At 40.9% G+C, this 20,875-nt stretch overlaps 1 protein-coding gene across 2 annotated transcripts; it reads left to right on the top strand.

Annotated features, from left to right (window-relative positions):
• Window positions 1–4,527: 4,527 nt before the first annotated feature.
• DCAF4 (DDB1 and CUL4 associated factor 4) lies at window positions 4,528–19,707 on the top strand. Of its 2 annotated transcripts, none has more exons than XM_082485081.1 (14): window positions 4,528–4,551; window positions 5,412–5,527; window positions 7,168–7,265; window positions 9,002–9,159; window positions 10,638–10,720; window positions 11,949–12,051; window positions 12,730–12,873; window positions 13,540–13,589; window positions 14,853–14,932; window positions 16,532–16,627; window positions 16,739–16,836; window positions 17,548–17,724; window positions 17,934–18,048; window positions 19,248–19,707. In XM_082485081.1, the coding sequence occupies exons 2-14, from the start codon at window positions 5,418–5,420 to the stop codon at window positions 19,439–19,441; spliced, it is 1,506 nt and encodes a 501-aa protein (XP_082341207.1). In that variant the 5' UTR covers window positions 4,528–4,551; window positions 5,412–5,417; the 3' UTR covers window positions 19,442–19,707. The 2 variants fall into 2 exon arrangements, with proteins under 2 accessions (XP_082341207.1, XP_082341206.1); XM_082485080.1 differs by lacking the exon at window positions 4,528–4,551 and adding an exon at window positions 4,554–4,572.
• Window positions 19,708–20,875: the final 1,168 nt, after the last annotated feature.

Here is a 20,875-nt window from a genome sequence, read left to right as displayed (position 1 = left end):
CACATATGCACAATGGAAGTGAGTTACTGTCACAGTAGAGAGGCTTCTCTTCTGAATTCCCAATCTGCGACTGTTTTTTCAACCTAGAAAGTAACTCAGTAGGCATATCACTTCAGTCATTTGACTTTGACTATACACACCAGAGCCAATCTGTGGATATTAGCCAAGCACAGGTACATCTTTTCCATATATCTAAGACCATGCCTGTCCTGCAATAACAGATTTTACACACAAGTATAGCAGCCTAGGACTAATATACCTTAGATTCTTGGGTTCTAATACCCATAGAAGCTACAGCAGCAAACCCTCACATGCAATAAACACTTGCATTTCTCTAAGAAACTGGCAATAGCAGCCACCAGTCCCGCTGTTCTGAACTCACTAGGTTGCTGCTACATGGATCAGAGGTCTCCTCACAACTGTTCCCTTAAAGTCTAATAGGGTTTGGGGGGTTTGTTTTGCTGTTGTTGTGTTTTGGGGATTTTATTTGTTTGTTTTGTTTTCTCTAGTCAACTCCAAGGGGCAGCAGGAGCAACACAGCTCTGCACCGGGCTATTGCAGTCACAGGAAGTGACATGCAGTCATTGAGGCAGCAAACACAGCCCAGTCATCTGTGACTCCCATGGGAGAGGAGAGAAGATGACAAGTAGAAGGTCTCAGAGATGGGTTTTTACTAGAGATTATCTCCTGGAATGTGCCAGCTTATCTAATGAGACCTGTAACACCACAGCTCCATTTCTACCAATATACAAACCACACAAATTCTTCGCACCCACTTATGCCTACATATTCTGCAGTCAATCTTCTGATATAATCAGAAGCCACGAAGTCCCTCTAGCAGCATCAGCAAAAGTATAACCTAAATATCTTTATTACTGTCTTCTAGTGAAACCTTCCTAAACACCTAAATAATTTTAAAATGGGACTTAAATCTGGTTTTACATATAAATTGTTGAGACTTTTTATTCTTTTTGATACAACAGAACAAAAAAGATAAGATTAATTCATTAATTCAGTAAATTATATCTGAACACTTCCATTAAGAAAAACAGCACTGAAAAGAGGGCAAGGTTTGACCAGAATATTTCTCATTGCTAAGGATACTTGAAAGGAAAAGACTGCAGACATAGTCTCGGAGCACCACTTGAAATTATATCAACTGATAAGTTAAAAAAAAAACCCAAAAGTATACATATAAAATACTAAGAGGTGATATGTACAGAACCTACCATAAAATTTCCAGAAGTCACTTATTAGCATACAAGTACTCCTTGCCATATTAACAGCCAGAAGTACTGGATTTTTTCAAAAAACTCTTCACTAATGCAATGCTATAAACTCTGAAAGTTCACTTTCATTTGCCAAATTTTCAGGGGTTTTTCATGACCTCCAACCTGCAGGGGAGACAAAGCTGACACATGAGGAGAAAGAAGCTTCACCTTCTTACTTGGAGAGAAGTCTGGTTAAAATATGTAACACCAGTGCCCCTGGACCTTAGAGCTATAAATACAAATAAATACACTTTAAGTAGTATTCCAAAGGGATTCGTTGGTGTACTTCTGCTTTTTAAATTGATTTTTATAGGAATTCGATACTTGGTGCAAAAGAGATCCAAAAGAAATACCCGACAGAGCCAAGAGACAGCGTTCTTGTGCAAGTGCACTACTGCCCTCTCCTGGGGCGGATCAGATCTGGTTCCGTATTTACACCACCCAGCAGCCTCTGAAGAGAGCCGCACCTCCAAGACCATCAGGACTGCTTTGGGAGTTCGAGTTTTAAAACAAACAAACAAACAAATTAAAAAAGTAAACCACACACACATACAGGATAAACGCAGAAAGTTACTGATCATTACATAAACTGTGATGATTCCTCACCTTAACTCCTACCGCAGTTTGTTCCTTCCTCCATGACCTGATGAAGGAGAACCCAAAAGTGATCTTCAGCATCAACAGCAGAGCTAGCCTGTGGGACAGCAGAATATTCTGAGAACCAAGAAAAAAAGTCAAACGGCAACTTTCACGTTCAAAACTACCTAAAAGCTTTAACATTACTGTGTGACTACTGCAGCTCATAATGCAAAGAGTAAGCATACAAAGTTACATGGGCGTTTAATGCAATTGCTGTGATTTCAGTGGCATTAGAACAAGGATTTTTGACCACAAGCTTATCGGAAGTTAAGACTGTTGTGCAGCTGTAAAACACCATACAACTCTCAAATGTGAGTACAGCCTGCAAAACACACTCAGTACTAGGAAGGCCTCAGCAGAGTAGTGGTATACCCAGTTTTTGGGAACACACTTGAAAGAAATATGTGTTCCCCATGGAAAGGGTTCAAAAAGGAAGCAAGAATCATCAAAGCTAAAAGTTGTCATCCGTAATATCCGACCAAACTGGCATTCTTCTTCTCTAGATTAAAGAGTAGCTAAAGACTCAAGTGGGACCAATGTTAAAATATGTAATATGGTTGCAGAGAACAAGGCAATAAATTGTTCTCTATATCCACAGAAGGCAGAAGGAATAGCAGTAATGGTTTTAAAGTGCAGCAATAAGCATTCAGGTAACACATCAGAAAATCTTTCAGTGAGAGATATAACAAAATAATCAGAATAAACCAAACTAAAAGGCTTTAGGAAGAGGTTAGACAAACGATTGCTAAGGAACAATGTAGGGGTGATGGGTGTATTTTATTTATATATTTGTATGTTTCATTTAAATACATACATATGTACATGGAAAAACAGTGATCTCTGAAATATCTTCCAGTCTATTCTTGTCTGTGAATTTTCATAGTAAGTATATGCAATACAACTGAGAAAACAAATTATTTAACACACTTCTTCCCCAATGGTAATTCTATTTCAGTGCAGTCAAACCCACAGCTTACAAGCAGCTTATTGCTCACAGAACCTAAAACATTGCTCACTAGCATCAGAAATTAAAAAGATGAAACAAAGCCAACGAAAGAACCAGAGTATATCACTTGTAAAACATTAGACATTCTGAATTACTACCTATGAGCCAGCAAATAACAGGAAAAAAACTTTACCTAGAATCCTGTCCATAGATGTATCGGCTTCAAATTTACATGCAGATCACCAAGTATCAATACCATATAAACCATCATTTTGAATACAGTCTATGCCAGTGACATTATTAATAACTTCAGATGTTAAGTTCACAGAAAGGGCTGCTGATACAGTTTTCTACAGGCACTTTTACTCTTCTCCTGTTACTGTACTAAAGTTCAAAATTATCTTGTGGAAGCTAAAGATCAGTATCACTAAACCACTATGAGAAACAGGCCTAATCAATGAAAAATGCCTTAGAATTAGACCGTGGTGGTGGTGTGCCTTGTAAAGGCAAAGAAACAGAGCTCACAAACTATACAAGTTGCAGATGAATTCTCCAGCTGTTCATATCCTTAAAGGCAAACTATCTTGGACTATTTTTAACTCTGTGCATTTTGAATTTAAAAGACAGACCGAGCAAGTGAGAGACCAAACAAAATATCTCCCCAAAATTAGTCTCCTGCCAAGTATCCACACCAAGCTTGTGCAAGGTCATTCAAAGGAACAAGTAAAAACCCGTTGCCTATTTTCCCAGTACTGGCATTTTCTTATTTAATATTATTAAAGTGATTTTGAAAACCCTGACTTTTCAGAAGGCAAATGGACAAAACCCTGCTTTTCCACATTTTTATTGTGAACTATAGCTCATGTTTTGCTATAACCTTAATCATCCATTAGAGGAATAAACATTTGTACCACATGTGTAATTTTTTAACTCCTAGATGCTGTATAAGCCGGGAGGGGGGGAGGAAGGCCACTACAAAAAGCCATCTCAAGGACACCTCTAGCAAAAGATCGAAAAGATAAGCGGTTTCTTACAACGGGGGCTAAGAGATGGTAGTTACGATGACACCATTTTGTTGCTTTTGCTGAGGGACTGAGGAGTGCTGAGCTCTTCCTGCTAGACTGCTGCAGCCCCAACTTCTTCCTCCCACCTTGTCCACTAGCTGCCCTAGTACTAACGACTCAGTATCTATTCGTTGCCCAGCAGTAGAAGGCTCAAAAATTATTTAAGCATCAAGACGCCTCAGCCGGGAGGGTCACCTTACAGCCACTGCTCTCTTCTAAACTCTGGAGAAGTTTAGCAAGGCTGTAACAGCTTCTACCTCCTCAAAGCCAAAGGACGGCCTTTAACCGACAGGGCACCTGATGGAGAAAGCCGCAATACCCGTTCAGTGACCCCCACCTCCCCGAAACACTCATCTCTGCCTCCATCCCAACTCGCGAAGGAAACAACCGCACTCCCCTCACAGGGTTCAACCGCTGACCCCTCCCCGCCCCCGCCCCCGCCCAACCGCCACTATAGCCCCACCCTTCCGCAGGGCGCACGCTCCAGCTTCGGCCTTCCGCTGTTTGGTGAGTGAGCTGTCCTTCAAGCGGCAGGCGTGGGTGAGAACCAATCAGGCTCGTCCATCGGGGCGTGGGCGGAGCCTTGGCGGTAGGGTGGAAGCGGCGAGGGCCGGCGGTGGGGACGGTGTCGGTGAGGGACGGGCGGCCTGGGGTAGGCGGCGGGTGAGGCAGGGTCGCGGCGGCGCCTCCGCTTCCGCCTTAAGGGCTTTTAGGTTTAGCATGGTGGAGCGAGTGAAGTCGAGCCGTAGAGCTGGACTCGGCCTAGCAGGGCAGTCGGCAGGAGTGAGGAAGCTCTCGGACTGCGGGCGGTCAGCGAGCCTGGTGGCTCACAGAACTGTGGCTGGGGGTGTCGGCCCGCCGGTCCGGTCCGGCCTGGCCTGGCCTGGCCTGGTCTGGCTGCCGTGTGGAGAGGAGGTCCGGGCCCCTGCGGCAGGTTGCCGCCGGCCGCCTGCTCGTACCGCCGTGTCCCTCGTGCCTGTCATACTCCCCTCTCCTCTCTGCGCGGGGCCCGGGCCCGGGCCCGAGGCGGAGGCGGGCAGGCCGCCGTTGGTCGTTAAGGCTTGGCCCCGTGTTGAGAGAGCCCCTCTGCTTGGAAGGAAGCGTATCGCGCTGGAAAGCTGGCGGTTGTTAACGTCTGGGCTTCAGCTCGGCCGTCGGACTTCTCCGCCCTGCACACGTGAGAATTAAGCAAGAGGAGAGTTATTAGTGCTGTATGCCAGAGGTGGTCGGCACCCTACCGTGCTTATTTCAGCCTCCCTTCAAACGGCCGATGGTGCTGTTCTGCCTTTCTTTTCTTTAAGTTCTGATGCTGTTTGGACTTGAAACTGTTTCTCTTCAAAAGTAATTTATTTTCCTCAATGTGCTGCCTCAGTTTTGATCTGCAAAGCTATTTGAAACTGGTTAAAAAGAGGCCGTGTTAAGAGACTGCCTTGTATGTTGGACTTTTCCAGACAAGTAGCATTGAAGCGTGTGTGTGTGTTTGCTTTATAGGTAGAAATGAAGAGAAATTATAGGAGAGGCAAAGAAAAGCATGGATGGAGCAATCACAAGCACAGTTACCATTCACGTCGCTACAGAAGACCTGATCACAATAACTGTACTGAAAGGCAAGTATATGCAGCTTGTGCTTAACATGGGTTAAGCTGTTCGATCTTATGCCTAATTAAATTTGCAGAATGGTGGCTGTCTGGAACTGGGAGGTTTGCCATCTAAAAATCTAGTAGGCAATACTTCTGGTGTATCTGTCATCCCTAGTGGGAGTGGAATTGCATCAGTTTCTGGAAACTTATCATATGTTCACAAATTCATATTGATTTTAAACTGAGATGTGGTTCCATGAGCTAGTCCTTGCAAGTGTGCCTGATCATCTGTAAACTCTTCATCAATATGCAAAGATAGTTTAGGGAAGAAAAATGTTTGTAAGTACTTCATTTCACCTGCCCATTTATTTTATGCCTTGGTGTCTACTAGCATAAGAACTGTCCTTAAAGGATTTTCCTGAAAGTTTGAAAGCATGTTAAGTAATGTAATAATACCACATCTACCAGATCAGGAAACTGAAACAAGGGCTCAGGAGTAATCCACTGCCTTGAAAACTGATTCTTTCAGCTAAGTACACTTTAAACTTTTGAATGTATACTTGCCCATGTTTGAGCTATTTTTATGGCTCTTTTTCTTTCCCGTGTTCTCTCCTTAGTGCCTCTTACAGGAATAAAAGAGGCTAATCCTTTGCTGTAATGCTCTAAGCGTTTTTTAAAATATATTTTTAGAGGAGGAGACACATAAGCATAGGTATGAGTTGTCCCATTAGTTGTATTTGTGTAAGAAAAGTTAGAAATGCAAATGGACCCTAATTCAGTGAATATATAATGAAAAGTATTTTATTAAAAAGCTTTAAATTGAAGTGCTTGGGTTTGGTGTGGGGTGTTTTTTCCCCTTCTAGATTGGTTATGTTAACTGTTTTTAAAGTTATATAATCAAACAGCAGTAGAGCTGTTATTAGAACTAGAATTTCTTTGTCACTTTGTCAATAAATTATGACTCTTGCAAAACATCTTGGCCTAATGCTTTTAGGAGACCTGTAATAAGACCTGTCTTAAAAAATGAGAATTGTATGGGTGATTCAGAAAACATCCCAGTGGAATTTTGCTCATCTGTACTGAATGTGCCCATTGAAATTAATTCAAAAAGAAGAAAGCTGCAGTTGCCCTGTTGACTGCGACGGTTATTACAAAAGCAGATACTTTTCTTGGGTTTGGAGTTTTCAGTAAACTTTTTTTTATTTTGCATGTTTCGGAGCCTCATCAATGAAATTCTTGTTTTGAAGAGAATGGCAAAATATTTCTGATCTGACATCAGTATTTTACCCACACTGTCTCTTGCTTTATGCTGTGAAGACTTACATGCTTTCAAGGGTGGGCTTTTCTTTTAATCAGGGGGTATGGTAAAATGCCCAGAATTAATCTCTCTGAAGAGTTAAAGGCACTTGCAGAATGAGCAGCCACCTCTAATGGTTTAGCAAGTAATTAAGGCTTTTAGGATGTTGGGATCTCTAACATTTTTGAGAGCTTTTTAAGATGAATATTTTTACTGTTTCATTTTCATAGTTTAGTGTATGGTATGCTTATCACAGCCCTGCAAAATTGTACTCCATTAATGTCAATAACAAGCTACTTTCTAGATTCTTTGTGGGAAAGGTGTGTAGGACAATTGTGAACCTATTTTGAAGGCAATGCTTTTTTTTTAGGCCAGAACAGGAGGAACCACAGACCCCAGTGAATGCAGGCCCCAGTAGCAGTGAAGATCCTTCTTCATCCAGTTTAATGCAGAACTCTGTAGTACCAGGTAAGGGACCGTGTTTATGGGTCAAAAATCAGTGTCTGTATGCTGACTGTATGGGAAAAAAAAGTAGTAGTAGCTGCATTAACAGTATGGTGTTACAGGAAGCATATAATCAGTAAAGTTTGTAGAGAAAAGTAACATCAGATGATATAAAAAGATGTAGTAAGTGAGCATCTGGAGAGCAGGGCCAGTTGCACTTTCAGGTCCACAGGTGCTTCTCATGTTTTAAAAACTTGTGTGCTTAACCAGGGTGATAGAAACTGAAAAAATAGAATTCTGTTTTTTCCTTCCAGAAATGTTGCTTTGGGAAGAAAATGAACTTTGTTTCTTTTTTCATATGTACTGAAGATGTTATAAAGTACTTCTTTTGATAGAAACATTAAATAAGTAAAAAAAATAAGAGAGCATATAAAAAATGTAACTTGCATCCAGTTATTTAATCTTTTAAAAGACACAGTGATGCACCACTTCAGGGGTGGGGTGATGAAATGGTCTCTCTTTATGCCTTCAGTGTATTTTGTAGTCTGTAAGAAATATACTCTGGCTAAATGTTCGTGATCAAGGAGTCGACTGGTGAAACCAGAGTTGGTGCAGTAGCAGTGCTATTGAGGAAGCTGTTCCATTTGCATTCTGGTTTCCTGACTCATTAAACAACCCTAGCAAAAACTTAAGCCTGTGGGAACATCTATTTCTCCACAACAGGAGAGTCCTGAAACACCACTGACTCTAACCTCTTAACAACAGACAAAGCCAGAATTGAAAGGGACCCTTTTTTGTATATCACCCTTTTGTGTTTAAGAGCTTGTGAACATGTTAGGAGATGTATCCTGCAAAACGTTTATTGCTGTGTAATTAGATTCTGCATGCTAAATGCAGTGTGCTTTTATGAACCTTACTGATTTGTTCACTGACTTGATATTTTTGTTGACCCAAATAAATCTTGGTCACTTGTTGCTAAGTTGAAACCTAAAAGAGGCTGACAAGGAGCTGAATTGTAAGCAGCAGCAAAAAGAGGTTACTTCAAATGCAATTCCTAGTAGTAGATAAAGGTTTAAATAAAAACTCTTGAAATGAAGATGTTAACACTGACCTCTTCGGAATAAAATTCTTTGTCTTGAGACAATGTACCATTATGAATCTGTCAAAGTATTCTACCTGTCTGCCTCTGTGAATTTACCTGGGCAGTGAAGCACTAAAATTGAATGTTTCTCTCATCCAAGTTTATCTTTGGAAGGAGCCTCTATGTATTGACCAAATGTACTCTTGATTGTATCTAAATCTCTCCTATATTTTGAAGAAAAGGTGGCTTGTTCTGGGAAGTGAATCGCTTTCTTTTGGTTTGGGTGAGACCTCATTTCAAATTTTATTTTTGTTTGGGACTGCCCTACCTAGTCTTTTAACCAAGAGCATCCCTTCATGATTGTTTTATGAAGAAAGGTCATTTTTGTTCTGCAGCAAAACCTTTCCTGTCTGCTTCTCTGATGTGTCTGAATTTCATCTTGGTCAGTGGTGACATCCCTTCTGTACCTGTGTAATGGCACTGCATTTTTTTTTTTTTTTTCCTTTAAATGGCTGTCATCTATTCCTACTCTGTATCATGCTCGGGACCTGCTGGGAGCAATAGCTTTGAGCCTCATGACTCTGACCTTCCCAGGAACATGTGGGATGTCAAAGAGCAATAAAAAACTCAGGCAAAATCAGATGGATAACTGAGTTTTGCAACTTTTTTTTTTCCTAAGAACTGCCAGGATTTTACTATGACTCAGAAAAGAACCGCTATTTTCGCCTACTGCCTGGACATAATAACTACAACCCACTCACCAAGGAGAGCATTCAGTACAAGGCGATGGAACGCAAAAGACTGAGACTCTTAGAAGAGGAAGAAAAACAAAAGAAGGTACATTCTCAAAAAGATTGCAATTAGGTTTTATTGTGCTCTGGCTCAGGACAGACTATAAGATAAAGCCTTTCATTTCTGACTTTGGTACGGTTCCCTAAGCTGTCTGAACAAATTAAAATTTCTTTTTGCTGAGAACTTATAGGCCTTGAAGCCTTTTGTTTGGCTGTTCCACACAGGATTGAAAGCAAGTCATTACAAACAAAAAAACTTGTAAAGAGACAAGAACTGTGCTCAGAATTGCAGATTGTCCAACAGTTACACTTGAGTCAGGACATTGGATGCCAGGTTTCAAATCCCTGCCTTGATTTGGCAAAGTAAGGTCTTGATTTTAAATTTTCCCAATGTTTAATAAAAGTGTTGGTCATATTCCTGGGCCCTGAAGAAACAATACTAATGATATTTTGTGGAAACAGCTTTTTCATGAAGAATAATTCTGGACAGGTAAAATTAAGGCAGGTCTTATGTTTTTGCCTGGAAAGCCTGTATGCTTCGCTTCATAAAGCGTTACAGCAAAGTTAATGCTGATGCTGCATATTGGTAATCTGGGTGAAATACATAACAAGGATGTTTTTGAATTACCTGAAAGCCATGTCTTATAACTTTACAAATCACAGCTCAGCTTAAACGTGCTGTCATTTGGAAGAAGTGAGCAGTATTTTTCTCCTTAGGTAACGAAGTTCTTACTTCAACTACCTATTCAGCTCTTAAGTTTTCCACTGTGAAACTGCTGCTGTTGGTTTTGTTTTGGCTTTTTTGTTGTTGTTGTTTTAGCTGTTTCCATGAGCAGTTTAGGTTTCATAGATACTAAACAGCTGCTGTCCATGTTGCTGTAAATGGGAACTGTGGATATATATCTCTTCTCAAAATCTGGCTATTGAATGGGACATCTGAATTAGGCTCCCGCATAAGAACATTTTGACTCTTAAACGCTTGCTTTGTCAGGCCATTATCAAAAAGATTTCTTACTTCTTAACTCTGCAGAGTACTCTATCCTTAGTTTCCCCAGAAGGTGTTCATGTGACATTTTAAAAAATGATGGATGGAAAAGTAGTTTAGTGCAGCAGTAAAACTGCATAGTTAATAGCAGTCTTGTTGTGATAGAAAGTTTTGCTGTATAATAAGAATTTAAGGTGTTATAGTGAAACTAGGAGGTGACTTCACACCTCAAGGTGGTACTGCTGATTACGTTGAGCAAAAACAACAGCTATTGTTTTGGGGTGGGTTTTTTGTCCAACTTTGTGTTTATAGAAGCATGCCACATCTCGGGAATATATTCTTCTCTCTTTCTTGTCTATTTACTGTAGTAGACCAGGGAGAAAGTGCTGGAATGTGTTTTATAGACATTCTGAAAATTTTAATCTATGCAGGCTAGAGGAAAAATTTACCTAAGTATCTCAAACACCTAAGACCCACAGCCATGTTTGAGTTATAAACAAGCAAATAACTGAGTTAACTTTCATGTTACTCCCTTCCAGAAAACAACACGGGCTGGACTGAACTCATCTATGCTGTTACAGAAAAGGCAGCTGGGTTTGGTCAGCTCCACAAGTTATTGCAGGTATATGATTTGATTTGTCTTCTGTTTGCAATACCAAGTTCTGCTGTTAGTGCAACTGTTCCTGTCAGTTTTTTTGCATTTCTTACTGTTCCACTTAGGATGAAGAGGGACATATTAATTAAAATTAAAAAAGTTACATTCTTTTTATAATGTCATGGTTTAACCCCAGCTGGCAATTAGGACCGTGCAGCCACTCGCTCACTCCCACTGTTTGGGATGAGGGAGAGAATCAGAAGAGTAAAAGTGAGAAAAAACTTGCGGGTTGAGATTAATACAGTTTAATAGGTAGAGCAAAAGCCACACATGCAAGCAAAGCAAAACAAAAAATTCATTCACTACTTCCAGCAGGCAGGTGTTCAGCCATCTGCAGGGAAGCAGGGCTCCATTGTGCATAACGGTTCCTTGGAAAGATAAAACTCCATAACTCCAAATGTCCACCCCTTCCTTCTTCTTCCCCCACCTTTATATACTGAGCATGACCTCATATGGCATGGAATATCTCTTTTGTCAGTTGAGGTCATCTGTCCCAGCTGTGTCCCCTCTTAACTTTTTATGCAGTCCTAGCCTGCTCGCTGGTGGGGCAGTGTGAGGAGCAGAAATGGCCTTGACTGCTTAGCAACAACCGAAAAAACACTAGTGCACTCTCAATGCTATTCTCATCCCAAGTACAAAACATAGCACTATACCAGCTGCGAGTAAGAAAGTCATCTCTATCCTAGCCGAAACCATGATATATAATCAGATTATTCAAGTGATAAAAATCCAATTGAAGAGGTTTCCTAATTCCAGATAAATGGAGTTTAAAACTTCACTCTTTTTTTCCTATATGTGATGGTTTGCCACATTGCGCTTTATGAATACAGCGCAGCTTTTCTTTTAATGAATGCTCTTCAACTGACATGACCATTCCCCCTGACCCTATTAGAATTGCTATGCTCAGATTCAGTAACAGCGCAGAAGGCAAGTTAGTGACTTGCTAAGTTGTTTTTGCTACTGAAGATGTGCTGGGGTTCAAAATAACAGGATAAAATGCCATGAATGTGAAAGATGCACGTGTTCATGGGTTATGTAAGTGAAATTGCAGCATGCTAGTTGTTCAGGCATTTTATTTTCTGTGATTGAGAAGCAGTTCTGGATATTCTATCCAGAATTCTTTTTGTTGGCATTAAACCTAGGCTTACCTGAATTCTTCTCTCTTCTCTTTCCCCCCCTGCACCTGCTTTTACAGGATGGTCCATGAACTGAAAGTGAACTGCATGCAGAGGAGGAAGATAGAAATTCACAGTCCAGATTCCTCTGTTGCTGGAACCAACAATTTTAAAATAATTGTGGTATGTTATGAGAACTGTTAAGTCTTTAGGATAAAGAGAGCCCATCTTCAGTGAAAATTCAGGATCTTGTAATCAAATCCCATAGGTCGAATTTTGCTTTCAAAGATGTGTTATTTCTGCTGTGTCAGTTCTCAAATTCTGTGCTTGGTAATTTTAAACATATAGGAAGAGGCTGTTCCTGTTCCAGAAAGGGAAATGATGAAAAGATCGTATATGAAAGTGATATTTTTTTTTTAAGCTTATCAACATGTTCTCTTGCAAATAAACAGGAGTTGAGTGGACAATTAGTGTGGGGTGAGGGGGGAGTGGAGAGGATTAAGAGAAAGGAGAAGAATTTGGGGAGTGTCAAAGTCTATGGTGCAGAAAGTCTATGTAAACATCAGTAATCATTTCACATCTCATGATCTGAAAGCAGTTTCTACTAGTTTTGATCGTACTGCATATGCAGGAGAGGTCTATGGAGCAAATATCTTTGTTACTCAAGGACTAAATCCCTTTTTTACTCATGCTTATTCTGTGCATGCCTATAAAAAGGAGTTGGCCGTTGTTTTTGGAGATGAATGGAAAGTGGATGGTGTTAAAGGGGTCAGAATTAATGTGTTGTTTCATTTTAGACATAATGCTGCTCCCTTAAGCTGTTTTTCCAGTAAGTGTGACCAGTAAGCTTTTATTTTACAGGCAGATGTTGCTTGTGAACGCATATTCGCTGTGAATGATGTAGAGCATGGAGGATGCAAATATGGTATCATCAACCTCAGTGGTTTGGGGAAGGACTCTCTCACTGTGGAGATGTATGACAACCTCTACTTCACAAACCGCAAAGTACTGTGTTCTGTTCCTGCTTCCTTCAGTTGTATTCTCAGAACATTGTTCTTGGGAGGCATAGGTAGAAATGCATGAGGGTTGGGGAAGGTGTTAGGAGTAGAGAATGGAAGAATCTAGCAATGTGAAGTTTGGTTAAACACAGAATCACAATAAACTTGTCTCTGAAAGTCCTCAGTACTAGTTCTCAGGAACGTTATACTACAATTGGAAAGGAAGACTATGTAGAAGTACCAGCTGCTAAGGATAGTGCTTACTTCAGAGTTGCAGTTGGCCATAGCTTAGAAAACTGATGTTGAGGACCAGAAAGTACTAAGATTTGCATGCTTCTTTCTTAAAGATAATTTTGGGAAAACATGTTTATCCTTGAGCATGAAGAGTATTCCTTAATCTTGCATAATCTCTTCATGCTCAGATTCTTTTAAGGACTATCTCTTAAATAATAGGATGTGCTTGGTACCTCAGTCTGCGTTTGGACAGGCTTCTCAATGCTGCTCTGTCTCCTACATTTAAGAGGAGGGCGAGGCTAAAACACTCGTGTCCCGTTATTGAGGTATTTAGTGGGCTAAGGAAGTGTATCCAGCACATAGTTTTGTGTTATCTTTGCATGGAAATACCTTTTCATGAATTGAGTCACAATAATAGTGTGTCTTCTTGTGTCTGAAGGTGAATTCTGTGTGCTGGGCATCATTGACTCATCCAGATTCTCATGTTTTATATCCTTTTAAAAAGAGCAAAATTTCAGTTCAGCTTTCACAAGTCTGCATCATGCTGCACAGAACAACTAACTTCCAGGAAGATCTCTCATGTAGTTGCCCCAGTTTTCTGGAAAACAGAGAAAGTTACAAAAATTGAGATGTTAGAGCTAGTAAGACAGATACGTGGTTCTGTTATAGATATATGTAGAGTTGTCCCACTGTAATAGTAGGTGAAAGATCATGTTTCCTGCCCTGGAGAATTCCCACTTCATTAATAGCATAGATGCCATATCCAAAATGATCTGATGTTTAGAAATTGGCTGAGGTAAAAGAAAAAGAGAGAGCGTTAAGGCAACTACCTTTCTCTTTGAAAGCAGGTTGGTTGGTTTCTGTTGTAAACCATCCCCTTATCAGTTGGGGCAAGAGGAGAATGGGAGCAATTCATTGGCATCATGCTCTGCAACTTTCAGAGCACGTTCTGCAGATCTTCTCAGAAGAAGAGGAAGGTTGGTGGTATAGTAGAAGCAGCAGTAATGGACACTGCAGGCCCGAGAAGAGAAGAAGAAAAGGGGATTTTAATGTGAGAGATGGCAGGCAACAGATGTGCTATTAAAGTACCAAAAGGCAGGGTAGAAATGCATGTAATCCCTTATGGGAGAAGCCAAGCAATTCAGGAGTGATCCAGAAGGTGGCAGGAGTTCATCAGGCTGGCTAACAGCTGGTTAGGAGTTGGGGGTTGTTTGATTTGGTTATTTCATGCTTTCCTCTTGTCATGTCACAGATTTACCCCACTGAACTTGAAATGCAGCTTTCAAATCCTATTTATACCTGTTACAATCTTTAGAAAGTAAATGTAAGCTAAAGTGAGTCCTTCCTACTTCCCTAGTGTGTGCACCCCTTTCTCCAACTTACCTCCATGAAAAACAGATCTATATTAATGCAGTGTTATCAGCATATAGAGATGAGAAGAATGATCCATGCAGGTCGTGCATTTATTTTTTTTTTTCTGTCACTAGAAAGATGCCTTAGTATTCCTCTTGTCTTGTCTTTCTGGTAGTGAAAATAGACAAGCAAGAATTTGAGTTCTTTCTAGCTCTTTCCTATGAAAGACATGAAAAGTCAAGACTTAATTGTAAACTGTAAGGTACATCAGAGGTCTCAAAGGGGGAGTATTGTGAGCTGTGGCTATGTTAGAGCATCTTGCTTTTCCCACCTATAAATGTTAGGCAGCCTGTTCCATTCTAGGGAGAAATCTTTGTTTTCCTTAACTCGCTTCAGCAAGCTGTGTCTCATGGGAATTGCAGAAACACCAGGCTGTGCCAGTCTGCTGCCAGCATCATTGTTCAGCAGCACTAACCCAGGTAGGGTGTTTTTGTTGGTTTGTTTTTTTTTTTTCCTCCAATTTTCAATAGCAGTTATGGTATGAAAAGAGCACAAAGGAAAGATTATTTCCACACTTTTCTTCAGTAGCTGGTCAGACTGTTGGATTCTTACAAAAATAAGAAAGTCTGAAACAGTTTAAGAAGTGCACAGGTGAAAGAACTTAAGAATTAATTAACAAGCAGTATTCAAAGCAGTAGTTTATTTTTAGCTGCTGTTGACATAGTACTTGACTTTAGCAGGAGAACACCTCACTTGTAAGCATTTTTTCATGAGTAGCTTGGCCTGTAGCTAATACTTAAAGCTGCACACAAGAAGTACTCGAATTTCCTTATAGACTATCTAGAATCATTGCAGAATCCCTTCTCATGGTAGCTACTCAAGCATGCTCGGTGGATTAATCAAAGGTGGAAAGCTGGTAAATGTCTCAGCCTGTAGCTCCTTGTACAAGTTCATGCTCAGTTGTGTGTAAGCATGATTAATTTAGAGAATCCTATGTCTTAAGTCTGACGGCTGTAGCTGTATCTTTATATATCTGTTCAATGTTCTTAGAGGCAGGACTTAATTAATTGGACTTTCTTGATAGATCATGCTTCTTCAGGTTGCACTGTACAGTCCTCTAACCTGGAGGTTTCTATTCAGACATAATCAGATACCTCTATACAGAGGAAATCTGTGATAGATAAGAGTTACGGACCTGTTTTAAACTTTTTGTCATGCTATTTATGCAGCCATTTAAAAAAAAAAAATGCATAGCGTTAGCATAATCTTGAAGAGTCACTGAAGATGGATGGCTACTAGGCCGGCATGCCTAGTTGTTCTGTAGAACACTTCAAGTCATTCACCATAATCAGATGCCCTGAGTTCCACCAAAGTCGTCCTGTCTAGCATTTCCTGTTGACTGTTTCAGGTATTTCTAAGTTTCTTGACTTACTTCACTCTCCTAAATTGTTAGTTTGAGGGAACCTTGCTAAGTAGATGCTGGGAGCAAAGTAGAACTTCACCTGTCTAAAACCATGTTTTAGACATGTTACCTGATCATAGTGGATGTGCCATGAAGGAAGTGAAAACTGAGGACTTACAATTTGACATCTAGTAGACTGTGCAGGAGCTATGTGAGTAAGGGTCAAATCTAGGGTATTGTTACTTGTTACTTAGTCAACCTTCTTTTTTTTTAAATAGGCAAGCCAAGAACTTACAGGTTAGGCTTTGGCTAATCTGTAGGTTATAAACTAAATGTTTTGTGTTTCTAGCCCACTTATCTTTTAAAAATGGCTTATTTAGTGCTGTAAGGCAAGTGTTATTTTTCTTTTTCCTGCCATGGTCAGCCCTCTGACTACTGAATAAATTTTCAGTCTCTCACAATCATCTCTCTATATAGACTCTTAAGTCTTTGGCTTACAATCGTGAAGTCCCACTTTTGTTTCTTGTCTCTTGAGTAGCACAGGGACACTAATTGGGTAACATTTTCTCTGCTTCAGATTGAAATGTTGAAAGAAGTATGGAAATGACGAGAAGCTTTCTGAGTTATCCTGTACTAACATTTTACAAACGTTTTATGTGTTGCTCCTCTCTCCTAGGAGATCGACCTGGAATGCTGTGCAGCTTCAAGATATCCACTGCCTGGTCCTGTGCTTGGTGCCTGAATCCCCAAGCAGACAACTGCTTCAGCACAGGTGATCTGCAAGGCTAGCAATCCCTTCTATCTCAGTGAGAAAGACTTCTTGCATTACTCTCTCAGCTGCTACCCAAATTACAGCTAAACAAACATAATCTGTCTTGCTTAGGCCTGACACGACGAGTTCTTGTGACCAATGTAGTGACAGGGCATCGACAGACATTTGGAACCAGTAGCGATGTATTGGCACAACAGTTTGCCACACAGGTAAAAAGAACCATACAACCCACTTTGTTTTTCAGAGTGCTGTCTCATTGGTGGGCTTTTTGTTCTGTTTGTGATGGGACTCAGCATGCTGTACATAAGGTTGTGATTACAATTACTGTTGGATAGCTCTTCCGCAACAGAGCTGACGTGATCTCATGCTTGCATACAATTGAATAGCAACAAAAAGATTAACTGATTTCAAACTCTATGGCAACAGGGGTAACTTTTGTTAATTGCGCAGAGCTAAAAATGAAGGAAGTAAAAAGAACACAGTAATAATGTGTTATAAAATTGTTTTGGTTTTGGCAAATGACCTCATTTTCTTAACACTCAGTGTATTGTCTCCATCAAGAAGAAAACCCCTATAAAATACTAATGGACTTGTTCACAAAGATTAGTGAAAAGGGTGAAATTGGAATATGAGAATTCCAGTTCCTGTCTTTCTGTTATGTTACGCTTAAGTTCCTACTTACCTAACTGAACTTTTTTACAGCTAAAGTAAATAGTTGAGGTTTGAATGGAACTAATGAGTTGGCTAATGAAAAATGTTGCAGTGTGTAATAAAACCTGTGGTTCTTAATGCCTGTGTTAATAAAATAATTTGATGGCTGCACCAGAGATCTCAAAAGTTTGACATAGCTGCTGTCTGTATAACCTGTAAGATCCTTTCAGGTGTTACATAGTACGCTTCTTTCTCTTGGATTCTTCCAGACCCCAGTGTTGTACAATGGCTGTCGTTCAGGTGAGATTTTCAGCATTGATGTGCGTCAACGCAACCGAAAGGGCCAGAGCTGGAAAGCAATTCGTCTCTTCCATGACTCAGCAGTTACATCTGTTTGCCTTCTTGAGGCTGAACATTATCTTATGGCAGCAGATATGGCTGGAAAGGTATGGTTTTGTTGCATTTAGGGTGTTCTGTTCCTTTTGGTATCTGGGCATTGACAAGTGCTTATACCAGTCCTGAGGGTGGATGCCTGTTCTTTGGGGGTGGTAGTCCCATATATGGGTCCTCTTCCAGATCCACTTATTTATCAACCATGAAGTGCTCTCTGCTTTGTTAATATATCATCTTTTCAAAAAATTACTTCAACTTGCAGATAAAACTGTGGGACCTGAGAACAGCAAAGTGTGTGAAACAGTACAAAGGTCATCACAATGAGTATGCTATTCTCCCTTTGCATGTAAATGAGGAGGAAGGACTTCTTACAGCAGGTGGGTTCACTTTTTTTCCCCTCTACTTGTAAGAGTGCATGTCAGTGATTTTCTTATGCATGAGGAGCATTTCTTAGCTACAGCTGTTGGAAGCTGTTAATTCTTTAAAATTCAGAAGAAATTTAGCCTTAGACATACTATAATATACTATGAAAATTAAGAAATAGTGTTCTGGATGCACACCTACTGTAATGACTCCTGTGTAGTGCTTAATGGCTTTATCTGCTGTGTCCTGCAGAAGTCCCCTTATCATTTCCACAGTGTGTCTCAAGAGTAGAGCAGAAAATACTTGATTTTGAAATTCAGGGAAACAACGTGTAAACGGAAGACTTAGTGATAACTTTATACGGAGACTAAAGACTCTGTATATGTTTATTTGGTGCTTAAGTGGCTAGTGTGGTGATGGACTGAAGCACTGGTGTGTGAGCATAACTTCTTGTAAACTGTCTATACCACTAAGGTTCATTTTGAATATACTTGGCTAGTCTGAGATTATTTTATTTTATTTGGGGTCAGGTGAGGAAAGGTAACAGGAAATTATGCAAATGACAGGACGAGGGGCAATGGGCACAAGTTAGAACATAGGAAGTTCCGTTCAAATACACAGAAAAACTTCTTTACGGTGAGGGTGACAGAGCACTGGCACAGGCTGCCCAGGGAGGTTGTGGAGTCCCCTTCTCTGGAGATTTTCGAGACCTGCCTGGATGCAGTCCTGAGTAATGTGCTCTAGGCAATCCTGCTTTAGCAGGGGAGTTGGACTAGATGATCTCTAGAGGTCCCTTCCAACTCTGAAAACTCCGTGATTCTGTGGAAAGTATAGCCAAGTTTCACAATGTCACTGTAAACATAGTGACCTCCTCTCCTTGGATTTGTCAATAAGTGATGGAATAATGAGAAGAATTCTTGTTGACAGTTTTTCTCCCTTTTTTTGGCTTAGGAGCTTGATAATGAGAAGAGCAGTCTAAATACAGATTTATCATACCTTTTATTGCCTAATAGGAATTGCACACTTTTCCCACTTTTGCAGTATTCAGTGTAGAATTCCAGTTTCAGAAAGTATTGATAAGCACTTTGCCTCTAGTGTGTATGGAAACGGTCAGGGTTTTTTTTCCCCATAGACCTTCTGTGATGAAAATCTTGCAGAGTGGTGTAAAGTACTTCTTGTGTAATGTTGAATTTTGGTGTCCTTTCCTTTCCAGTTGGTCAGGATTGCTACACCAGAATTTGGAGCCTCCAAGATGCCCATCTCCTTAGAACTATCCCTTCTCCCCACCCATCTTCCAAAGATGCCATTCCCAGTGTGGTGTTTTCTTCAAGACTTGGGGGTAGCCGAGGAGTTCCTGGCTTACTCATGGCTGTCAAACAGGATCTCTACCACTTCTCCTATAACTGACACAATATTCTGCTCAGACCTGGTCTACAAAGCTGCCAGCCTATAGATGACTTCAAAATTCTTGCACCAGTCACCATGCTGTTGAGTCACTATGTGCTGCTGTTGCATCTGCTTTACCCATGAAATTCTGAACCTCTTTCAGCAGGTTCAACAAATCTTGCTGTATACATCTCTGACATCTTATAAATAAAAGCTGAATGCTGATTAACTTCTTAAGCAATATTCACCCTCTTTGAAATATAGCTTTAAGCTTTGAAAAGCTGGTAAGGTGCAGTAAGGGCATGACTCATGATAGCTGAGTTTGCTTTAAAAGGGCTGGTCTAACTTAACTGTAGTTTGGTCATATAACCACTTGGCTGTGGTTACATCTACATTAGCAAGTAGGCTGGTGCAACAGAGTGGATTAACACAGTGAAGTAGCCGGTGTGGAGAAGCTGATGCTATAGGTGTTCTGGGACTTTGTTTGGAGCCATGGTCTGGGTCAATATACATCAGCTGTCTCTACTACATCTATGGTTGGAAGCAGTCCAAGGGACAGCTGTTTCCCCACTCACACTGAGAGGCCATGCTAAACTTTGTCCTTTCCAGATGATGGTAGCATGCTGCTGTGCTGCCACCAGTCCCTGTAAAAGGCAGCATGTGTAAAACAAAGCCCCTTTCCTAGTCCAGCAGCCAGGCTGAATGTCCCTGTTAATTTATCATAGTGTTTCCTAACCAAGTCCACACCTGTAACTTAAGAGTTAGGTCAGCAGTCTGGAATGCAGCTGTAGCAGGGGACATGCCCAGCCTGGCCAGACCACATGCTCTTTGGGACATGAGATCACCTGTGCAGAGTCAGCTTTTGCATACCAAGGTACAACTGGGCCCTCAGCTGTGAAGTTGTAGCACCAGCTCATGGTAATTGGATGACACTTCAGGAGCCTGTACCAGTATTAGAGAGCAATTGGCATCCCATGGAGCCTCATTACCTCCAGCTCCTTGCTGGTAACTGGGCTTGGCTGGGCAAGACCATCCTGCTGCTAGCATATGTAGAAAGCACTGACAAGTGCAGGAGCCTACAGGGGGGAAGGCCCTTGTGAACTGGGTAGGGGTACTGATGGGCTTCACAGGAAAGATACACTGTGCTCAAGTTTTTCCAAAATTCTTAGAAAAGGAACACAGGAACCACCTTTCCATCCTGGGATCCACTTAGAGTATTCAGATGTACAACTGTGTCATCAGAAATGCTGCTTTCTGTGGGGTCCTGCCAGGTCAGTAGGTGAGCATACAAACAGCTTATAATCGCATCCTTGGTGCACAGCATGTTAAGGTGGAGGCTGTGTCCAGCTGGCTCAGCGAGATGGCCATGCCAGAGAGCTAGGCTGGATGTCTGTAGTCCAAGTGCCTTCTGAAGGGTCAGGTAGAGGCCTCACATAGACAAAGGTAAGTGTTGCT

The sequence above is a fragment of the Vanellus vanellus genome (assembly GCF_965231255.1).
Source record: "Vanellus vanellus genome assembly, chromosome: 6".
NCBI lineage: Eukaryota > Metazoa > Chordata > Aves > Charadriiformes > Charadriidae > Vanellus > Vanellus vanellus.
This window is presented reverse-complemented; position numbering and strand designations above follow the sequence as displayed.